The sequence below is a fragment of the Apteryx mantelli genome, chromosome 6, assembly GCF_036417845.1.
Source record: "Apteryx mantelli isolate bAptMan1 chromosome 6, bAptMan1.hap1, whole genome shotgun sequence".
In the NCBI taxonomy this organism is placed as follows: domain Eukaryota; kingdom Metazoa; phylum Chordata; class Aves; order Apterygiformes; family Apterygidae; genus Apteryx; species Apteryx mantelli.
In genome coordinates this window covers 34,637,773-34,659,854 of record NC_089983.1, presented here as the reverse complement: position 1 = coordinate 34,659,854, position 22,082 = coordinate 34,637,773, and the positions used below count along the sequence as shown (strand labels likewise).

The 22,082-nt window shown below is 44.3% G+C and overlaps 1 protein-coding gene across 14 annotated transcripts in view; it reads right to left on the bottom strand.

The window, feature by feature from the left end:
• Positions 1 to 1,288: 1,288 nt before the first annotated feature.
• BIN1 (bridging integrator 1) overlaps positions 1,289 to 22,082 on the bottom strand; it is a 102,011-nt gene continuing 81,217 nt past the window's right edge. For 4 of the 14 annotated variants that reach the window (XM_067299248.1, XM_067299251.1, XM_067299252.1 and 1 more), the window contains 7 exons: positions 18,659 to 18,787; positions 15,646 to 15,753; positions 13,801 to 13,824; positions 7,986 to 8,084; positions 7,036 to 7,146; positions 5,452 to 5,553; positions 1,289 to 1,956 (listed from right to left, as the gene is read on the bottom strand). In XM_067299248.1, the coding sequence (XP_067155349.1) occupies positions 1,849 to 1,956; positions 5,452 to 5,553; positions 7,036 to 7,146; positions 7,986 to 8,084; positions 13,801 to 13,824; positions 15,646 to 15,753; positions 18,659 to 18,787 (681 nt within the window). In that variant the 3' untranslated portion in view covers positions 1,289 to 1,848. The remainder of the gene's footprint in view (positions 1,957 to 5,451; positions 5,554 to 7,035; positions 7,147 to 7,985; positions 8,085 to 13,800; positions 13,825 to 15,645; positions 15,754 to 18,658; positions 18,788 to 22,082) is intronic. The other 10 variants (XM_067299253.1, XM_067299255.1, XM_067299256.1 and 7 more) reach the window with 4 other exon arrangements.

Sequence of the window (22,082 nt, the reverse complement as noted above, 5' to 3'; positions counted from 1 at the left end):
TAAATACCTACTACAGATCATTTCCCAAGTTGAAAGCAAGAGGAACTCCAGCAATCCTTGCATTTACAAGAATATAGCTTTGGATCAAAATCTGACACTTCCCTTTGAACGAAAATTAAAAAAAAAAAGTCTACTATTGCCCTACAATGTTTTTTTTTCTGTTGTCCTACAAGTAATGAAAACAGATCAGAAAAGGTGGGATTTTCAGTAGTGTGTGTCAGCATTCTCTGCATCTTTGACAAAAGCCAGCTCCTAACAGTTAGGAAGAGTATTTCATAGAGTGATCCTGTCCCTCTGCAGCAGGAGGTAACCTCATTGTTAAAAATCCCTTCAAGGCAAAAAGATCATTGGGATAAAAAAGCCATAAAAAATGATAATAGCCTGACCTGCTTGCCAGCTGCATCAGTATTCAAGTAAAGTTTAAAGTACCTTTGTGGGACGTCAGAGTCTTGGAGGGTCAGAACCAGCTTATTTTAACAAGTGTAATATGCACTTTGAAATATCTGCTTGTTTAAACTAAAAAAAACCAAAACTCAAAAACAAACAGGAGCAAAGGAAAGGTCTAGGAAAATTCTCAGCATCAGTATTAGACTGTGGAGTGTCTTCCTGACTTTGATATTCTTGCCTTCCACTTCTAATGCATTAAAAAATACCATGAAGTCATGCAGTCATTTCAAATGAGTATTTTAAGAGTCCAGTTTTCTTGGAGGTTAACTTGATCACCAGCACAACACTGGAGAAATCTCATCTAATGATAACTTCACTTAAAGAATTCTTCAAAGGAAAATAAGAAATACAATTGCACAAATAACAATTCCAATTAAAAACACAGAAAGCAGATTGTTTTTTCTCAGTGTTTTTTCTAACACAGCCTTTTGGAAAAAAAAATTTCTTCCATTATCTCTTTCCTTAAAAGCACACTGTCTAACAGCCAGATTTGATCGCTATCCTCCGTCTACATGAATCTAAGCTTTTCTGAATCTGTTTATAGGGTTTGGGGGCAGGGGATTCCCTCTCCTAAATTTCAGAACCATCTGAAGCTTCAGCATCTACTTGTTTTGTCTTGTTTCTCCTCTTCAATTTGTCAGTTCCTCTTAGCATTTCACAGGCCAACACTAGTTTGAAATTTTCAGTTTCTGCATTTGGAAAAACTCTGGACTTAGCATAGCTTCAGGTATTTCATCTCCTCCATGCCCTTCCCACATAGCTTCTTTTATCTTTAAATGTATAAAATCACAGTTTGTGTAACATTGTTTTAAAGAAAGAAAATAAAACACACACACACGCACCCACACACACATACATTGTATTGGTGAACACTATACACTAAATATTTCTTTTCAACAGCATAACAGATATTTTGGCCTACTGTAAATTGAACACATGGGGAAGGCTGAATTTTTATGGTTGCCATGCAAGCCACCTTCAAGACAAAACAGATGAACCCACCCAAGAGCAAATAGAGCTTCTACTTTCAAGTCATTAGACAAATATTGCCTTTCCAGGGATCAGACTGACTTCTCACCAATTTAGGCAATGCAGTATTTACAGAACCACACTGAGTTGCTTCTGTATCAGTCCTCTGAATTCAAATGCTGTTAAATCAAAGGTGGAAGAGGGTATTTGACTTGCCTTATTCTTATTATTAATATGTATATATTTTAATAACGCTTTGAATTTCAATTTACTTCTAAAACCTTGCCCTTTGAGAAGAACACACCCTTTGACACTTTTTTAGGCTTCTGTTCCTTTAAAATTCTCTTCTTTTCATTTTGCTGTTCTTTTTCAAACATCTACCATAAAACTTGCTCTTTTCCAGCAGAAAACGCGGCTGGTGGGCTCAGGCTTTCACTGCACCCGCTCTGTGAAATTCTCTGGGAAAACCCCTCGGCATTGGTCAAGTTCCTTATGCTGGATCCAGTCAGACTCCTTCACGCCCATCAGCCATCCTTCATCCTGGGAAGAGAAGAAAGAGATCAGATACTGAGGGACAGATGAGAGCAGGGATTTTTCTTAGGGAGTGCAGGCCAAGGAGATGTCAAGGCATATCAAAGCCATGCTTATAGTTGGCTTGGAGATGATCCAGGAAGGATGGGGTGGGGGAGCCTCTAGAGATTTCATTTCACTTTTAAACAGGGAGAAGGCCAAATCCCATAGGAGTCAGTACTGAAACTTCTATCTGATGCAGAGTGTCTGGAGACAGTAAAATATTGCAAATAATTAGCAAGACACATGTCATAATTTATACCCGCTGAAGCAGGAGAAATTCTGCTAAAGAAAGTCCCTGGAGCTATGGCATGGGAATCGCCTACCCTACCTATCACTAACTAAACTGTGAGAGTCTAACATTCTCCATAGTCAGAAAACAGATGGGCAACTCCACAGTGCAATTCATCCCTTTCATCTTGGGCATGGTTCTTTGAAATGGGTGAATCATTTCCTGGAAGTGCTCATTCCCTGCTCCAGTCAGGGCATCTGGATGACTAGATTTTAGACAGCTGAAAGAGGCAAAATGAGTCTTGCTTGCAATGCTAAAAACCTGTCTATGAGAAAGGTTGGGCTCCTCAGCTCCCCAATCTCCCCAAAACCCTGTACGCTGTTTGGCTTGACGCAGGATGTAGTAGGCAAACTACAGTCTGCCGGTCTGTGTTACGCACAATGTCAGACTCAAGGTCTCTCACAAGGTCCTCCCTAGCCACCAAACCTATGGATCTATAAATCACAATGAATTTTCACTGAGGCGAACAGAGTCCTGCCTGGTAGAACCTGCCTCAGAGGAGAGTCAGACTTCCCACCCTCTCCCTATTCTCTGCAGTTTGTTCAGCACTGGCATTTCTGCTCCATCTGAAGCACATGAGGGACAAAAGATACTCAAGGTGGGAAGGCTGCACTGTTTCTAGCTCAGGTGTGCATCTTCTCTATTCTCTGTGTACCTTGGAGCTGCCACCAAGGAAGCATCCCATTAGCATGCAAAAGTGCCCACTCATGTGAGTCATTTGCAGTGGGGCAACCTATGGGTTAACATTGCAGCACAAGGTACCTTGCAACACAGAGCTACATGGAGGATCACTGCCTCCAAACATTGCAGCTTGCTCTGCATCCACCCCTCTGGGCAAAGCATGCATTAGGCTCATTTAGAGATATGTCATCACATTCAGCTACATAACTTGCCAGGACAGAAATGCTCAGACAACCAGATGCTCTAAGCTGTGGGAAATGGGACATGCATGTGTGCAATTCACACAATTGCTCTGACACTTCTCCTTTCCTGGAGCTGGCAGGAGTTATCTGTGAATTTACCCAAGGCCAAGAAATGCCTCACTTCAAACATGTTCTTGAAAAACATGCCTGCAGAGCATTCGGAGCAATGCAGCCCTCGTTAGGGGATAATCCATGAGGCATGTATGGCTTCTCATTGCCATTTTACAGCTTCTGTCCTCTTGTCCTGTTTTCTGCGCATTTGATGGGGCAGCAGCTCAGATCAGCCACTGCAGTCTGAGTTCCCTGCTCATGCAGGCAGTGCTGGGTGCCTGCAGGCTGAGTTAGCCCTTGCTGCTGCCTGAGATTTGAGCATTCAGGGGACATCATGGGAATGGTGTGAAACGGGAGCCCATCTGCAGCAGACAACTGCAGGGGCTGTGGTAGGACTGACACACCATCAATCAGGAAGACAAACAACTGGGTGGAGGACATGGGGCCCAAGTGTCTGAAAGGGAGCTTCCAGCTCACAGCACAGCAAGTGCAGGAGATCATCTATCTACATGTAGAATCTGTGCGATAGAGCATGCATCCCTCCTGCAACATCCAGCTACAAAGGTCCTCCTCAGCTCTAGGAATTAGAGACCAGGACCCAGATTCACCCTTGCCAATCTTGAACGGCCTCACTTGAAGCATCAAGTTAGAAGCATTGCTGCCCTCAACTCCTCCCAACAAGAGAGATGAATCTAGGCCTCGCTGATGCACCCACAAACCGGCACCTAAGCTGCAAGACGGAGACATGGTCACAGTCTATTACCCTAAGCTTCCTCCACTCACGTGCACAGTTCATGCACCTGTTAACAGCCAACATTTTCCGGCTGAATATGGTCAGGGTTAGGGAAATGAGCTGGAGCACAGGATACACTGTAGGAGGGTTAGAGGGCTTCTGTACAGCTACAGCATCGTGTTAGCAACACTCAGAGCTCACCCTCTGCAGCTTGGAGAGTCTCGAGTTCATGGCTGTTGCACCCACATCCAGCTAGAGTGCAAACATAGGGCATTGAAAAAATTCTGCTCAATAAATGCTATCTCCTACCACTGGAACTAGGGGAGCTCCCACTCATTTCCCATCCAGGAAGATTTCTGTGAAGGAAGCGCTCACAAATTCTTGGCCAGGGCAGTCCCACTCAGTGAAGAGTCCTGCATCTAGAAGGAATCACTGCTTCTACCCCATACAACCCTTCCCCCTAGAACATCTAGCTCCATGGGAGTAGTCAGCACATTACAGCTCCCATTTCACAAGCAGCAGCAACATAATTCACAAAGTCAACAGTTAAGCCACAAAGAAGATCCACATCTTCTGTGGTCAGTGAACTACATCACCTTCCCTTTACCCCTTTCAGAAACCAGATCTCGTCTGGGCTCAGCCAAGCCCACAGATCTAGTGTCTTCTGAATCAATTTGGAGAATTTCTTTCCTTTTCCAAACAAAAGCCTGGGGACTTGAGCCTGAATTTTTACAAAACTACCACCTCCCTCAGCTAAAACAATGAAATTGCTGCAGCATCTATCAGCTGGAAGCCCTCAAACACAGCAAGTAGGGAGGATTTACTCAAGGCTTTTACAAAGAGCTCAGATTAAAGAAAATCATTGCCAGATAAATTCAGGTTAGAGCTGGAAAGGGAGATGGTTCTTTGGAGCTGAGCATCCTCCTCCAGCCTTTGGTTCTGCTGCCATCTCCTGGCCCAACACTCTCTTTTGGAAATAGACACTGCTACACCAAGTGTAAGACAACGCCCACGGCAAGCTGCTTTCTTAGAGCTCCAGCATTTCTCAAAGGGGGAGAAAACATCACATCAAAGGGGGGTCACTCCTACCAATGCCACAGTCCACACTGCAGTGGTCACAGAGGATGTTCATCAAGTTTAGGAGTGCCAAGGAGGCTGAGTAGGGACTCTGCTGGGCTCCCTGATCAGTGAAACCATTAACTTGGCTCAAATGCCGTGATAAGGACAGGAAGCCCTGGCTAATTCAATGCTTACACAAGATAATGTCTCCATTTTCCAGTCACAAGCAGAGTGCTCCGTTGTTGCAGGAAGCCAACCCCAAGCTCAAGGACAACCCGCCTCTCCAGCCAGCTCCCAGCCACAAACTGATGGCTCTGCACCCAGCCAGCAGACTGTTAGTGGAGGAAGAAGCAGCTCTGGAAATCCCCCTCCCCCAGCTCACCTCGGCCCAGGTGTCTCCCACTCACCTGGTCCTCCGGGTTCTCAAATGGAATCACAAGCACAACATCCCCAGCCTTCAGCTGCAGCTCATCACTGTCGGTGGCTGTGTAATCATGCATGGCCTGGACCTAGGAGAAAAGGAGAGGAGCGCTCCAGTAAGGCCAGCCCTCTCCCCCCCAGGTCTATAATGTGCAACACAGCTCTGCACTTACTTGATTCACAGGATAATTCAGGTTGGAAGGCACCTTGGAGGTCCTCTGATCCAACCTGCTGCTCAAGGCAGGGCAAGCTTAGATCACAAATGCCATTTTAGAGGGGAATAATCACTTCCCTCGAATTAATGGCTACACGCTTGTTAATACAGCCCAGTATGCAGTTAGCCTTTGCCACAAGGGCATCCTGGTGACTCTCTCATTCAACTTCTTATCTACCCTCCAAGGTCCTTCCTCCGATGGGTTGAGTTCCCATGCTATGGGCCTAAAACCTCATGGGGTGGAAAGCCTGTATTTACCCAAAAGCTGCCCTGTATTGTTTTTGCAGCTGGACTGCAAGAGTATTAGGGATTATAGCCTCCCAGCCCAGTCACAGCAAGCAGGGAGAGGAAACATTAAGTAAGAGTATCAGTTTGGAAAGGACTGTTCTCTGCAGTCTTGTTTCAAAGGTCTCACATCAAAGGAATCTCCTGGGGGAAGATTCCTCAAGTGATCATATCCTGCCATGTTTTCTTTTTGGTATTCAGCCTAATTTGTATCAACATCTATGTTACAGCTTTTCTACTTCAAACCACAGCTCTCCACTTTAAGATCTACAGTCTATAATGCTGCCTGTAACCAAACTGAGTGTGCTCAGCCTCCTATTGTTCCCCATAGTTTTGCCCACTCTTTTACTTTTGGTAGCATCTCCCTGAAAAAGCGATGCGTGGACATAACTGAAACAGAATAAAAGCATTCCTACAGCAGTTTAAACAAACTGAAAATAAGACTGTCATCTCCCATTTCCAGGACACAATGACTCTTTATTGTCTTGCTGTCATATTTCATAACTCATGTTAAATTTGTGGCTTACCCTCACTCAGAATCACTTCTTCCTCCACATCTTCAAAACAAGTTGCAAGTGGTCTACTGCATATTCAGAATCACCACCACGCTTCCCTGTTTAATCTTATATTTTTCCCTTTTCATCCTGACTTTCTAATCCCCCCCAACATGAAATCCTGTCCTTACTGGTGTTTCCAGCTACTCATGTATTCCTGCTGGCAAAGTTTCATTTGCTACTTGCGTCAAAGAGCTTAACCTTTCCAGTTCGAAGCCCAACTTCCCATCTACCACCCAGAGTCTGTGACTGATACCACCACTCTGGAGATCAGAAATAGCTGCAGAAGAGAGGAAGGGCTGTGTTTTACATCACAGCTAGACATTTATATTACGATGCTTTTACACTGTCCTTTGAAACATCCGGAACTGAATAAAGCTAGGGGCATGTTGCTGAGGATGGTACACCTCTCCTTCAACTTCCTTTCGCCCCTTCAATGTGGCCCCCATGACTGTGCTGAGCAAAAACGGTTAATTCGTTACAGGGAAGGATCACTGGCCCCACCAGCACACACTCACCTTGAAAAGAAACCCTGGGGGCATGTCAGCTCTTTCAGAGGAAGCACCTCCTTCCACGGTGCCATTGACAGTAGCAGGGAAAGTTTCCACAACAACAGCAGGCAGAGAGCTCTGGTATTGGGCAGCAGCCAGGGAAGGAAAAAAGCATAGCTGAGAAAGGAAACTCCAAAATGGCAGCTCCTACTCCCACCCTGAAGGATCCACACTAAAGACTATTCTGGACCCCAAGCTCATTAAAGGTGTCAGTGGGTTTTCCCAGCACACTAGTCAGTGACAAAACACCCCAAATGACAGCAGAGGTGGCAGTGAGAAAAGGCTAGATTGGTGACTGGTGTCTTTCTTTGCTTTAGGCTGCAGTAGAGCAGAGAAGATTTTAAGGGTTTTCCTGGGACCATACTGCCCAGCATTTCCCATTCACAGCTGTCACCACGCAGTTCTCATAGGGCTTCTGTAGAACAGACAAGTCACCTGTGACAGCCTGGAGAAACCAAGCAGCAACAAGATGGAACTTATTCCAGCCCTTCTAAAAGGGTGGCAGTTTTCTCTCAAAAAAAGAGAAGAAACCTGGAGATTCAGAGGGTGCCAGCAGAGCCCAGAGGACAGGGTAGATAAAGTAAACGGCAGGCAAAGAGGAACCCAGCAGACAGCATAAGCCTAACACAGCACCTATGGGCTGGCTTTGGGATATGGGTGAAGGGACAGTTTCTTTATTAGATCTTCCTGCAGAGCTTCTCCCTAAGCATCAAACAGATCCTGGCTTCAACGTGCACAATAAAACACAAGGGCCGAGTCCGGCCTCTGAATAAAAGGACTGAAACTGCTGCAGTGGCAAGGATGTGTTTTTCCAAGAACTCGCACGTCTCTCTTTCCAGCCCAGTCTCCCACATGTCTGATGTACCACAAAGGGATGTGACAGAGAGAAGGAACCGCACTCCTTCATGGTGCCTTACTGAGGCAGATCCTGAATCAGCTTCAGTTTTAGATGCTTCGGCTCCAGCTGCTGCTTCTGATCCAGCTGCTTCGGCACCTGCATGAGCTGCTTCTGCAGGCTGCAATACAAAAGCCAACCAGGTAGAGTTATACTCATTACAGCTGTGTGTGCAGAAACTGCAGCTTATTCTGCCCAACAGTTGTATGCTGTTGACTGCTGCCATCTGCTGACAAATAGGCGAGGAACTTCAGGTTCTTTCTAGGCCCCCTCCACCCTGTTTCCCTGTAACCTAGTGAAACAGTAAAGCCTGCATTCCCTCACTCCAGCCACACAGCAGACAATACTCCAGAGAAAAATCACTGCTACCTCGAAAATTATGCATGACTCTTTCTTTGTAGAAACTAACTTACAGGCCTACTTTATAGATGCACAGTATCTATTACCACATCTAGATTTCCCACTTATAAAATATGTGAATACACAAGCCTACTTACATGCCAAGGAACAAATGTCTATAATAGGCTAGTTTCAAGGATCAGTAATCAAGGAATATTTAAGCCTTTGCATAATTTTGGAAACAGAAGAGCCTAGTAATAACATGTCCAGGTATGGAACATTCTCTGGACCCAGTGTCCTCATGACCTCATCACTGAATCAGACTAAATTGAAAAGTATGTTAATTTTCCCCCAACTTGATTTGGGATGGGCCCACACAGTCATGAATTTGGATTTTGCTCTTAATATTCTGTTCAAAAGAATTTGCTAGGAATATTCTGCACAGTGTGCACACACACACATGCATTTGTGTAGGTGAGGAGATTCTGACATGCAAAAGCTACCATGACCATGGAGAAATATTCAGTATCACCTAAAAAGCACTGCCTGGCAGAAGTTGTTCTAGGAACCCTGAGGATTATGGTTTCTATATACAACAAAGGACAAACCAGATAAACACCTATGATATACTTCTGGCTGTTCAAGCTTTTATTCTCTCTCAACTGAGGTTGTGTTAACTCTGTTCCAACACAAAATTAAACAGGTTCACTTGCCCCTCCCTTAGCCTCCCAGAAGACACTAACTAAACCTATTCAAGATGTTGCATTCAACTGGACTCAGCTGAGGAGCAGTAAGTTCTCAAATGGTGATAAACCAACTCATGTTGAATCATATGATGGAATCACCTCCCACCACATCTCCACTTCTACACTATTTCTAGACACTTTCTCTTCGGTGAATAGCTGAAATAAGGATCCTATCAGCTGTCCCCTACAACAGTAAGGAAGGCAGTCGCTTAGTAAGAGATGATTCAATAGGCATAGCTAACAGTTTTAATCTCTTCAGTTTCTTTAATCTCTTCCCATCTACTAACAGAAATTGCAGATGCAGGAACTTAGTTATATCTGGTAGCACTAATGCTGCTGATTGGCCTCTTCGGAGATTCACCAGGCAGCATCTGGGAAGACTCCCAACAAGAACCTCGGGGGTCTGGTTCACAGAATCACAGAATGGTTGAGGTTGGAAGGGACCTCTGGAGATCATCTAGTCAACCTCCCTGCTCAAGCAGTGTCACCTAGAACACGTTGCCCAGGACCCTATCCAGACAGCTTCTGAATATCTCCAAGGATGGAGACTCCATCACCTCTCTTGGCAACCTGTCCCAGTACTCTGTCACCCTCACAGTTAAAAAGTTTTTCCTTGCGTTCAGACAGAACTTCTTGTGTTTCAGTTTGTGCTTATTGCCTCTTGTCCTATCACTGGAATACCACTGAAAAGTCCAACCCAATCCTCTTTACACCCTCTTTTCAGATATTTTAATGCATTGTTAAGATTCCCCCCTCAGTCTTCTTTTCTCCAGGCTTAACAGTCTCTCAGTCTTTCTTCATACGAGAGATGCTCTAGCCCCTTAATCATCTTAGTAGTCCTTTGCTGGACTCGCTCCAGTAGCTTCATCTCTCTCTTGTACTGGGAACCATCTTCTAATTTGTGACCTGAGTGTCTTCATGGCCAGTCCATAGCCATTTGTTCTCTACACTGTATAGTGTGTGAGCTTCTTTGTAGAATCTAGTCAGAGATCTACTTTATACCTGCAAAATATCTGCTGCTATATCCAGATTTCCCATTTTTAATACACGTGAATACACAAGTCTTGGCATGCCTACCCACCTTATACATTTGGTGCACACACATGCCCCTGAATACAGACATGTTCAAAATAAGGCACTGTCCAAATTTCTTAATAACGTAATTTCCACAGTCCCAATCCTATGAAGCACTTTCGCCCAGGTTCAACTGACCAGTGAAACCCTTGCCTTCCACCAATTTTACTATAAACCTAGATGCTTTTTTGAACCTGAGTTCTGCAGGTGCTCCTGCCCAGCCCCATGGGGTGACTGGAGCCCAGGCACACAGTCTCTGGACTGATCCCAAACCTCTCCCCCAGCCACTTACCCTCGCTCCCATGAGAACACTCTCTGGCAAGATGACACATGGATTGACCATGTTGCAAATCAGATTCTGCATTAGCATTTCCTTCCTTCACAACTTCTTTCTTTCCATCTTACTTCTTTCAACATGTCTGGGTTGACCCCAAGCCAAGATATGAGTTTGCACCTGTGCTTGAGCAGACTCAAAGCACCAGTCAGGCCAGCAAACTTCAACACAACATTAATCGTGAGCCTGGCCAGAGGAGGCCCAGCACTGTGTAAGGCAACAACCATGGTATCCCATAAATCAATACCCATCTGGCTGCTAGCAACATATTGGCACAATGTTCTAAGTAGGTTTCTAATAACAGCAGCAATAAGCAAGAAATAAATACCTTGGTTTAACAAAAACCCTTTATTTAACCTTCAGTTGACCCAGTGGTGCCATTTAACACGGTTTTTCTCTCTTCTCACCTCCTTCCTCATGTCTCCCCATCACCATGTCCACAGGCCTATACTGCTGGGGGATATTATAAATAGTAGAGCTGTGGCTGCCCATCCTGCAGATGATATCCATGGAAGCCTTAGTAGTGGTAACATAAATGCATGCACGTGAAATGCTACAAAGGCTTCTCCTGTTTAATTAGATTCACTCCCAGGTTGCTTTGTATTTAGATTCAGTGAGACTGGAATTGGGAGAGGTGCCAGCCCAAGTCTATCTGGCCCAGCATGGTTTTTTATTTGGACGAGTGAAAAGAAGCTCATGTTGAGCTACAGATTTTTAAAGGCAGCTAATTTGCAAAAACAGTATTTAATAACCAGAGGAATGGAATCCAAATTAATTTGCTGGATTTCAATAAAGGCATTTTCATGTCAACTACTTATTATTCTATTTTAGGTACCTGCGGGCATCTCAAGGCCTATACAAGCATTTATAGTCATGAGGAGATAATAGAGGGAGAACTGCTCACTGCTGTTCCTAGCTTTGAAAGCTTTATTTACTCCAAGAGCATCATCATACACACCAGATGCAAGTTTACTAGTCTGCAGAACTAAGTAAGTTCTCCTGCATCCAAGATTCTATGCAGTTGGTTAACCTCATGGCACATGGGACTACGTAACCACGCAACACTTCTGCTCTTATCAACGGCTAGAGCAAACACTTCAGAGAGCTTTTCTGGAGAGCAAGAGAAGGATTCCCCAGGCATTGGGAGCTCTGTTTTTCAAACAATATATGGTATCGTCAAGATGAAAATTGGCATAGTGAGGGCATCTTGTCTAGTAGCTCTCCTCTGTTGATAAAATTGTCCTTTGGGTCAAATCAGTTTCCTGCATGAGAGGAAGGGTAAAAATGGCTCAAAATATCTTTTACTCCCTAGATTGTAGATTAAGCATAGCTCAGTCAGATCCAAGGATCTGTTTCCCACCATTCGGTTTCCAATGACATAATTCCAAAACTCTAGAATCTGCAAAACTGTTCAGAAAACTTCATGGATATAGGGTCTCATCCAAGATCTGCCACATAACCAAGGCTTCGAGCTCTCTAGGACAAGTGACTGTCAGGTATCTAAATCCTGTTAACACCTAGAGGAGTTAGGGGTCTCTGAATACATCTGCTAGGTGTACTTATATTTACCCATGCATACCACCTAGGACCATCACACCCAAACCTCCACTTGAGGTTCCCTGGTGGTTTCATGCATACAACTCATCATCAGAAACTCCTGCTCAGAGTCTAGCCAGAAACACCAATGCTCTTAGGTATTTCAAGCTTCCTTGCTTCCAATATTAAGCAGGAAAGCAAAGGTAGCAATTAATAAAAAATATCTGGTTTTATTTAATGACTAAAACTCCCTCTGCTTCCCACAAATGACAGACAGAAGGCAGCAGGTTTGTGTAGATCCTTATTTTGTTCAAACAGCTTCTCTCCATTCACATTCTGTCTAATAGCCAGAACTGAGTTGGACTATTTGATTTTCTCCTAATCTTTACTTGCCTTTGAGGAGAGAAAGAGATAAGCTGTCATTTTGTGATCCTTAAGGACACATTGGTGCTTCCTCCTGCCACCACAGGGATACTTAGAGCTAGTAAAGACAGCAAGACCAGAGCTTGCTTTCTAGCTTGTGATTTGAGTGCTCAACTAATGCAGGAGAAACCTTCTAAAGGTCCATAATATCCAACGCTTCTCAGGGGCCCAACTCTGTTGCACTGCCCTGCTAGCAGGTTATAGCCATACCTCAGCCCTGCCCATCCACTTGTAAGGCATGAGATATTTCTTGCGAAAACAGACTTTTTCCTTTCTTTTTAAGACAGACTGACAGTAGACATAAATGGAAATGACAGACGTTAAACACTGATGACTGATAAAATGCACATGAGAAACATCTTTCTCAGCAACCCCCAGGCCCATGTGAAGGAGCACTGGCCACAGTGAGTCTTTGGGCCAGACTCTCAGCAAGGGTAAAGTTGTGGCCTGCCTAGTATTGACTCTAGGTGATGATCTGGTCCTTGAGAATGAAAACATTGGTGGGGATTCAATTCCCCAGCACAAGCCAAGGTCATGTGCTTACATCTACACCATGGGATACAGGCAGCACAAAATCAGGCTGGAGATCCAGACCAAGCACTTTCTGTCCAGGCTGCTGGCTGCTTGTCCAGATGGGCTCAAAGTAGCTGTGCTTGAAATATCTCCCAATGGGGTAGTCTGCAGCACTGTAAGACCCTACCAGGCCTGATCCATTTAGAGCATGTAAATGAGTGTCTGGCTTGGGCGCACACACATGCAGAGCATGTGCAGGCTCGCTCTTCTCAGCAAGCTCCAAAGCTGGGGTTGAGGCAGATGCCAGGTAAGTCTTGGGCCTGCACTTAGCTTACAATGGAGACACAGGCTGAGCTATTTCACTCAGCCTTTCTGGCAATGATGATCAATAAGCAGCAAGCACTGCAGATAACCCCAGATGTGTATGTGCAATGGTACGGGCAGTAAGGACCAGAGGCAGATGAATATAAGGGCAGTTGACAGGTATATGCATTACATGCAATCGAGGCCAACAGGATGTACAGCGTTTACGAGCCAGTGGGGTAGGGGCAAAAGAACACGATGCCACAGTGGGATTAGGTTTGAGGAGAAGCTCACAGCATCATGCCAAGGGAAAGACAAGCAAGCCAGTAGGGAAAGGCAATGCGGTTATTTGTTGGTGGAGGGAGAGTGCCAGACCTGACTTGCAAACAAGTCAGTCCTGGGGCTTTATGGAAGATGCAAAAGTGGGTTCAGCAGCACATGGAGCAATTCTGGGTTGGGTTGCAGAGAGGAAGAGCAGAGAGGGAAAGGAAAACAGATGATGCACACAGAGATGGTGCTGGCACATTCACAGTATATGGTGAGAGAAGAAAGCCATATGAAGTTCTTACCTCCCATAAATCCCAAGGTAAAGACTAAGCATGTCAAAGAGCAACAAAAATAAAAACATATTTATACGTGATTATTTCAGTGAGTACAAACGTTATACATGCTGATCAGACTGAGGCAGATGTACACATTCAACAGCACTTACTTCTGTAGTATTTTTTAATTTTTTTTAGTACTTGAATTTATACACCCCTTCCCATGGCACAGTCAAATTTAAGCACCCAGGCATTTGAGTAAGGATAACTCCTACCTCTGATATGGAAGGGAAACAGCCAGGCCACATTCAGTTATCAGTGGTAGACCACACAGACAGAAAAAAAAAAATCACAAGTTTGTGGTCTATCAAGGTTAAATATGCTCCTATGCCTTCATAGCCCACAGATTTGGCATGATTTCAGAACAAGACTTCCACTTGTAACTTTGGCTCAGTAGTGAGATGTCTTAACCTCTCTGCTATAGTGCTCCATACAAAGCAAATTTGACTCCTTTGAAAACTGTGTGGTTTGTGATAGGTGTGTAGCTGTGCTTGTTATTAGAAAGCATTGATTTCACACTCTTTTTAGTGATTTCTTAACTTAATAGTGAATACATTAGTACCAAAAATCAGCTACTGCTGAGCAGTTTTGAAAACCCCACTCAATGTAATATTTGTTGCTTGCTGGAAGGGTAACAAATTGTTTCATTTTAAGGAAAATTTATACTCATCCAATAGCAATATACCCATTATCCAAGTTATAACTGGTGATTCAGATGAAAGAAGATCCCAGTACAGAAAAAAAACCAAAAACATCTTCTGGCATGTAGCTCATTCTATCATGCAAACAGACAAAAAGTGCCAATCTGCTCATTTAAAGTTCCAAAAAGCAGTACTTTGGCAAATTGATTTGTATTGACCTGTACTGAGAACTAGCATCTTGAAAATATAGTACTTCTATTTAGAATAATCGCACACCTAATAGACAGCTTTCTACTGCTACAAAATTCTGTCTACTACTGAAGTCTGCAGGCCTACTTGACATTATGATACTGAAGAAATACTGTTAATACCCCAATTATGTTTATTACAAATTATTATTACAAATATATGGCAACCACAGGTTCAAATTAGCAAAAAATACTCCTTTCTTTGAGTATGAAATGGAAAGTCTGGGTGAATAACAATAGCCAAATTCAGGATGCATTTCAAAGCCTCCATCCATTTAGACAGGAAAATGAAGCAGAGTCTTTGTAGGTCCATCTGCCTCTGATAGTGGGCAAGACTAGGCACAGGCTGGATGTGATACTGAACCATGCAGCAACATGCTCAGGGAAGAAGCCACTTCTTAACTACAAACTGAGGCTATGCTATACCCAGAAAAAGAAGGGCTTCATATCACTTGAATATCTCTCTACAGATTTATCCAACTTAAGTAACTGCAGATTATCCAAGACTTCGTTTCTTAAAAATCCCTTTGAGAGTAATTTGTGGCAGGAGCATGGAGCAGAGGCTGAATCCCCATCCACAGAGGAAGGGTTTAAATCCATATAGCATACAGAGGATGCTAATCTAGGGATGGACATACATTAAAAGTTAAATTATCAATCGACAGACTATCAGTTGAAAGCACAAGCATCCTACACATACCCACTGCTAGGCTGTGACCTGGCTTATAGTCAATTGATCCTCATTGGACTTACACATCCAGCAGAGATGGCCAAAAGGTGCCAATCTGCAGAGCACAGGCCTGGGCATCCAGCCCAGTCACCCAGAAGCTCAGGTCCACATTAACACTCACATGGGTGCAGGTCCTGCCACACTTGGCAACAAGTCAGTTATGAAGTGAGAAGGAACAGTGATATGAACCAACCTGGGAGGTGGACGTGGGGGTCTTCCCCACAGTGGCATCTGGTTTAATGGGATCAAAATCCAGATCCAACAGGCTGGCTCCCTCCTGGATGGGCCCAGGGGCATCAAACTTGGCAGCAGTGAGGAAGAAAAGCAGTACGAGCATTAGACACACACACACACACACACACGCAGGAGAGAGAGGGTATGTGACATCCAGAAGCTAAGGCTGCGAGCGCAGAAGACATGGTGAGAACGCAAAAACCTGATGTGACTCCTGACTGTTTAGTACCTGTAGTCACAGGCAGTACAGAATGGGAACCACTGCAAATCAAACTTGTCTCTTCCTCGGGACTCAACCCTTGTTCAATTTCTCACCTGCCCAAATGAGCTCACACAGTGTAAGCACCTGACCTGCTATGGTCAAAAGAATCACTGCCACTGCCAGATCAGAAAGGTCTCTCTTCTATTTACAGCTATGCTCCATAGCTCATGCAGCTACTTAAGTGTTTATGGCTCAGGACGGACTCCCCCAGTCACTTACTGAAGAACCACCACCCACACCACTTATCTCAGGAACACAGATCCAGGCAAAAAAACATTCAGGTTTCTGGAATAAAGTCTGAGGGACCTCAGAGATAACCCCCAAAGCTCCTACCTCCCTCTAACACCCAGAGACACAGAATATGACAACTCACTGCTACTCTAGCTAAGGAATTCAAATCACTCCCCAATTCAAAAATGCTTTTTCCAAAGCTTTTCCATTTCAGGACATTCAAGAATCACTCACACACTAGTCTAACACAGCATAAATTTGAGAGGCTTTGCTACTCTCTTCAAAGTCAGCAGAATAAGTTCCTTTGAATAACACACTAGACAGACACTGATGGCACATTTGCTAACTACCATTAATAGAACAGTCACAACAAGTGAGTGAATCATCAGTATTCAAAACTGAACTATCATTTCTCATTTTTAGATTTAACCTAATCACTGTGAGACATTCCTTTCTACTTAGCTTCAGAGGAAGTTGTTCAGTCCAAAAGCAGATTTGCCCCCTTTCCACTAACCTTCCAAGCTTGCTGGCCCTACTGCTTCAACCATCTTTCCAACAACACACCAAGTTTGTCGGGTCGTTTCCTGCAGTTATTTCACAGTCTCACCATGGAAAAATTCCTGGAAGGTACCAAGAGATTCAATTTAAGAGAAAGTCTTCTGCATACAACCCACACCGCTATCATCTTCACTTCCTCTAACTTCCTCTTATCCTGATCTCTTGATAGATTTTCCTTCCCTTATGAATATCTTCTGCTCTTTTTGATATCCACAGGCACGAAGACAAGGAACCAAGCTCTTCCATCTCAGAATAATAAACACTGACCAGTAATCTAAAACCCACTGGTATTCCAGTACACTCCTCCATCCAGGCCTCCAGAGAGGTTCAATCCCAATCCTTACCTTTCTTGGTGGTAGGACACCAAAGCTTCTAGTCATGGAAGACTCTTACCTGCCATTTAAGACTTATATGCAAGGGCTAGCACCCCTTACTTTTACCCAGCTCTCCCACAAGACAGCTCATTGGAGCAAAGACATCTGACAGGAACGGCCCTGACCAATGCACTGAATGCTAATGGCTGTTGGGTGCTCCAGTGAAGGTTGTTTTGGCAAGCGTGGTTCTCCCTCAGAAATCTCATCTGTTTGAATGTCATAGCAGATCCCATTCGGGGTCATGGCACTGATCAGATGCAGAAGAGGACATCTGGCTAAGGGCAGGCAGTCACATGGAAACACATGATACAAACCATGGGGCAGACAGAGCTATCCATTATGATACAGGAGAAAGAAGTATAGGAGAGAACGGTAGAGTTGCTCCACTGCCTGTGGTTTTCCCCTCTTCCAACACTGCTGTCAAATTATCTGTCTGCTCTGCCAGCTTTGTTTATTGCCATGCAAACTTTGACACAGATTTCCTTCCCTCCCTACTCTGTCTCTGCTCCTCGGCAGCTGGGTGGAAGGTGGCAAACCAGAGGCAATGGAACAGCATGACACATGGAAAAGTTCTGGAATGAATCACAGATGAGCATTGCTAGAGGCATTACTTGTGCTTTAAGCATTTCAGAAATATATATATATATATGTATGTATGTATGTATTAAAAAAATAAAAAAGATGCAGGTATCTCATGATGCAGCCAGAAAACTGGTCAGGCTCCTATATATATAAGGACTGTCATTCTCATGGATCCAACACAGAATTCCCCACCTGGATACCCTCTCCTACAGTGATATAAATCAAAAGGAAAGAGAAGAGGAAAACCTATTACCTGAAATTGTTATTCCATTTTCAGGGCTTCAAAATGTGCCACATCACTGGAAAGAAACATTCTGATGGGAACTGTTGGTTGACGAAGAGCAACAGACTGAGATGTCAGGAGTCCTGAATTTACAACAGGTGCAGCCCTGCCTACCTAAACTGGGGCCACTTATTCTCTGCAAAGGGAAATTCATGCAATTCCTGTTGGCCTTTCCTGCACAGGTTTGGGCTTTATAAGTTGCCACAAAGCTCATGTATAAATGCATTGAGAGTGCAGAGCTGCCTTCTCCTGAAACTGGGAGAGATGCCATATCAGCATTTGTGGATGTACAAAAGCAGAAAACATATCCTTCATCCGCACCCAGGATCAGAAAGGCTGGAGATAAGGGATACAAGGGGAGCCATAAACTTTGTACTCTTTAAACCTGCTTGCTGAACAAATGCAGTGATAATTTGGTGGCTTCTTCACCAGTTGCATTCCTCCTGTTTCTTCTACACATGAAAGCTCTCAAGGGGCAGCATACTGGTTAAAGCTGCTTTCTAGCCACCCTCCCCTCTAAGATGACTTCCTATCCCTCTGTCATCTGATGTCCAATATTGACCTTCCCTTCCCTTCCCCCTTTGCCTGACCAGGTTTCATGGCATGACACCTCCAAAGACAAGAAAGGTCAAAGGAAGAAGTTCAGAGGCAGACAAATATAAGGCAGGGCATAGCAGCTAACCTGCGAGGGGGTTGTCACACTTATCTCGGGGACAAAATTGTCATCAAACAGACTGATGATGTTCTCCTGCTTGATCTCCTTGGAGGGGGTGACTTTTGGAGGCGGAGGCACCGGAGGCCCTTTCCTCAGCTGCATGCAAGTGAGCACACGGCCACAGCACAGATGGTGACACCCAAAAAAACCAAAGACAGGAACCAGGTTAGCCACCAAAACTGAAGGTGGGGGAAATCACAAACACAGACATAGAGAAGGGTCCACTCAACTCCATCTGGAGAAAGGAGGGAAGGTGAAGGTCAGAACAAAACAAAACAAAAACAACCACACGCCTCCAGAGAAGGTTTGGCATCATTAGTTACACTTCAGCTGTGGGCCAGTCTCTCTCTGCAGAGGAGAAGCGTAACAAAATTAATATGCATTGACAGGACATGCATACATAATTAGAGCATGTGCAACCTTCCAAAGAAACACTGGGAAGGGAGCACATCAGTTACTGGGAATGCAATTCAATAGACCAGACCAGCACTGCCTTCCTTTGCCATACTTACCAGATCCAAGGGAATGAGAGACAAGACTTAATTTGTCCTATTATGGATAGATGCCCATGTGGCCAGATTCTGATCTGCCCAGCACTGGTTGTCAGGTATCAATGTACTGTAAGAAAGGTCAGAAGGAGCTCCTAATGGAGCTTTATCCCATCTTAGTTTTGGGTAAGAACAATCCAAACTCCTGAGAAGCCATGGCTGCTGTGGGCCCAACTCTGCTCTCAGTTTCACCAACAAGGGACAGCACTGACACTAATGAAGTCACAAGTGTTTCCCAAATGGAGAGCCCAGAGAAGGAATAGCAAAGTCTGACCCTATGACTCTAATCCATCCTAATACCTCCTATAACGCTGAAAGGACTCAGCCTGACAGTGTGTTCACCCACCGTGGGAAGCTGTGGTAGATCCCCCCTGAAGGTCAGGCCAACCCATCCACACCCTCTTCACACTTTGCTATGTGCAAGGCTCATCACTCATTTCTAGATCAAACCAACCTTCAAGAAGCTGCTACTGTGTTGGAACAAACAGCCATACAAGTTCCAGCACCATAGCAGCACTCAGGAATGATAAAGCTTGCAGCCTGCAATGTTTTTTACAATTACTTGATCTTCTCATTGTACCTGGGATCCCAAATCAGAAAGACATAGTGACCTGACAATGGACACCCAGTACATCAGCATCAGGCCGAATTCCAACACAGCAGTCCCCAACTCCTAGTCCTGTGTTTACATTCCTCCAGCATGTAACTGACCTCCACAAGGCATTTATTTTAGATTGCTACAAATATACCCAGTTTTCTCATGTGTTAACCTCCTTCAGAGAGTGCCAATGGGATTGAAAACACACATTTTCTACTGAATAACTGGCTAGGGGAAATAATGACAGCAGTGTTTTCACTTCCAGCTTTTTACTGTTTCCAGGAAGTAGTGTGTCCATATTCCCTAAGAACAATCCCTTCCCAAAATATCCCCTGCCTGTCAGTTGCAGGAGGGACCAGAAATTTCAAGGAAAAGCTGTTCTCAGAACAGTGCCACCATCTGCAGAAAAGGGAAGCTCCAATTACAAACTCTAAGCCAAAAAGATTCTGATTCTTCCGCTATTTACTTCACTAAAATACTCAGTCCTCTGTGCTCTCATATGCACTAGTGTCTTGGAGGCCACCACTTCCATAGTGTCCAGCACATTTCCAACAGCAGTCTAATACCACCTCTCAAAGATAACAGGACTGCATATTGGCCATTAAGTTACATCCAGAAACAGACTAAGCATCAAGAACAACTTTGTTGCCTAGAATAAAATGAATCCCCTAAATTCTTTCTGCTGTTCTTGGACCCCACAGAGCTTTATCAGTCTAAACTCAACACAGTTAAATTGATTTCAGAAGTGTCATCACAGTGTTTCAGTGGTGTAATTGAGAGCAAAAGTCTGACCTTTGAAATTTCATAGACCCAGGAAGTCCTGTACCATCATCAGATTACTCAGTGCAAAGAGCTGCTAGCAGTTGCTTCTTCCAAAAGACAGAAATAAGCTGTTTTCGAGAATTAAAGGACAGCAGGAGTGTAAGAGATACAGTTGGCACAGGGAACAGTTAAAAATCTAGTTAACACTTATTTGGTCTCTCTTGTTTTGCTGCCTTTCTCTCCACAGCCTCTGCTTAGTGTTTGCATTGGTATATGAGACAGAAAGGAAATAGCCAGAGAACTGCACTTGCTCTTTGGTTTTTGCTCCATCCTCACCACCCTAGAACAAGTCACTTACAGTTCAAAAGTAATGCTATCCATTAAGCTTTCCGTCTTCAAGTTGAGCACTGTTGACAGAGTAGACCCTTGGGCTTTCCAGCTGGCTGGCAAGCTGACACGCACTGAGTTTCAAGTCTTGGTCCATATAGGCTCCAGGCTTAGCTTTGAGTATAAAACCCCTTTCTTACCAACCCTCCCTCTGGAGCCAGCTTCATCTCTCAGCACCTAGTGAGATATGGAGTGGATCTCTTGTTCTTCACTGTAGCAAGGCCTAGGAAAGTTAATTAATATAGATAGGGAAAGAGCTGCCAGACGGTGGCAGCATAAGCTACAAATACCATTTAAATCTTGCCTTTGGCCCATCTAATGTTACAGATAGGGCTTTGAGTATTCTGCTTGCTTAACAAGGGGGTGCCTCCAGCCTCCATTCCTGTGGCCAGCAAGTCAGTAAGCAAGCACTTGCAGCCTGGCAAAAAACAAGGCTAATGTGTGCTATTTAAAGGAAAGAGAAGAAGCCAAACTCAGCAAGACAAGTCCACAGACAGGGTGAGTGAAGTCTTCAGTGAAAGGTTCAATAAATCCGTACAACTTCTTGCTCCAAATTTCTATCAAGATGTGGAGATGTCTGAAAAAACAGGAAGGCAGTCCCGGGAAGATATGAGTGTGCATACTATCCTCTCCCATACCCTATTCCAAAGGTCCTAGCCAGAGCTATGGGGAAGCTACTCCACACCGTGCAATGCTGAGCAGTGCAGAGACCCTAGAAAAGTCCTGGAAAGACACTGCCAGGCATCCACACATCTCACAAGGCTGTGAAAGACATTTTTGCCAATGTACAAGCATCCTTTTTTTTCCCCCCAGATCCTGGTAAAAATCAAAAATACAGCTGAGAGAAAATATCATGAGAGACTACCCAGAAAAAGGAAAGTGCCTACACCACAGGCCTGGATTTGGAATCACACTGCTATCTGCGACAACAAGAAGGAAGTTCTGGGTTGCATCCATGACTTTTTGGGAGTGCTAGGCCTTTTCTTACCAGTTTGGCCAGAACCCCTCACAGCTTTAATTCTTCCTGGAGACTCCTTCCTGGCGTCCCACTTACTGAAATGCAAGGATTGGCACCAGACATGAATTTGGCCTAGTT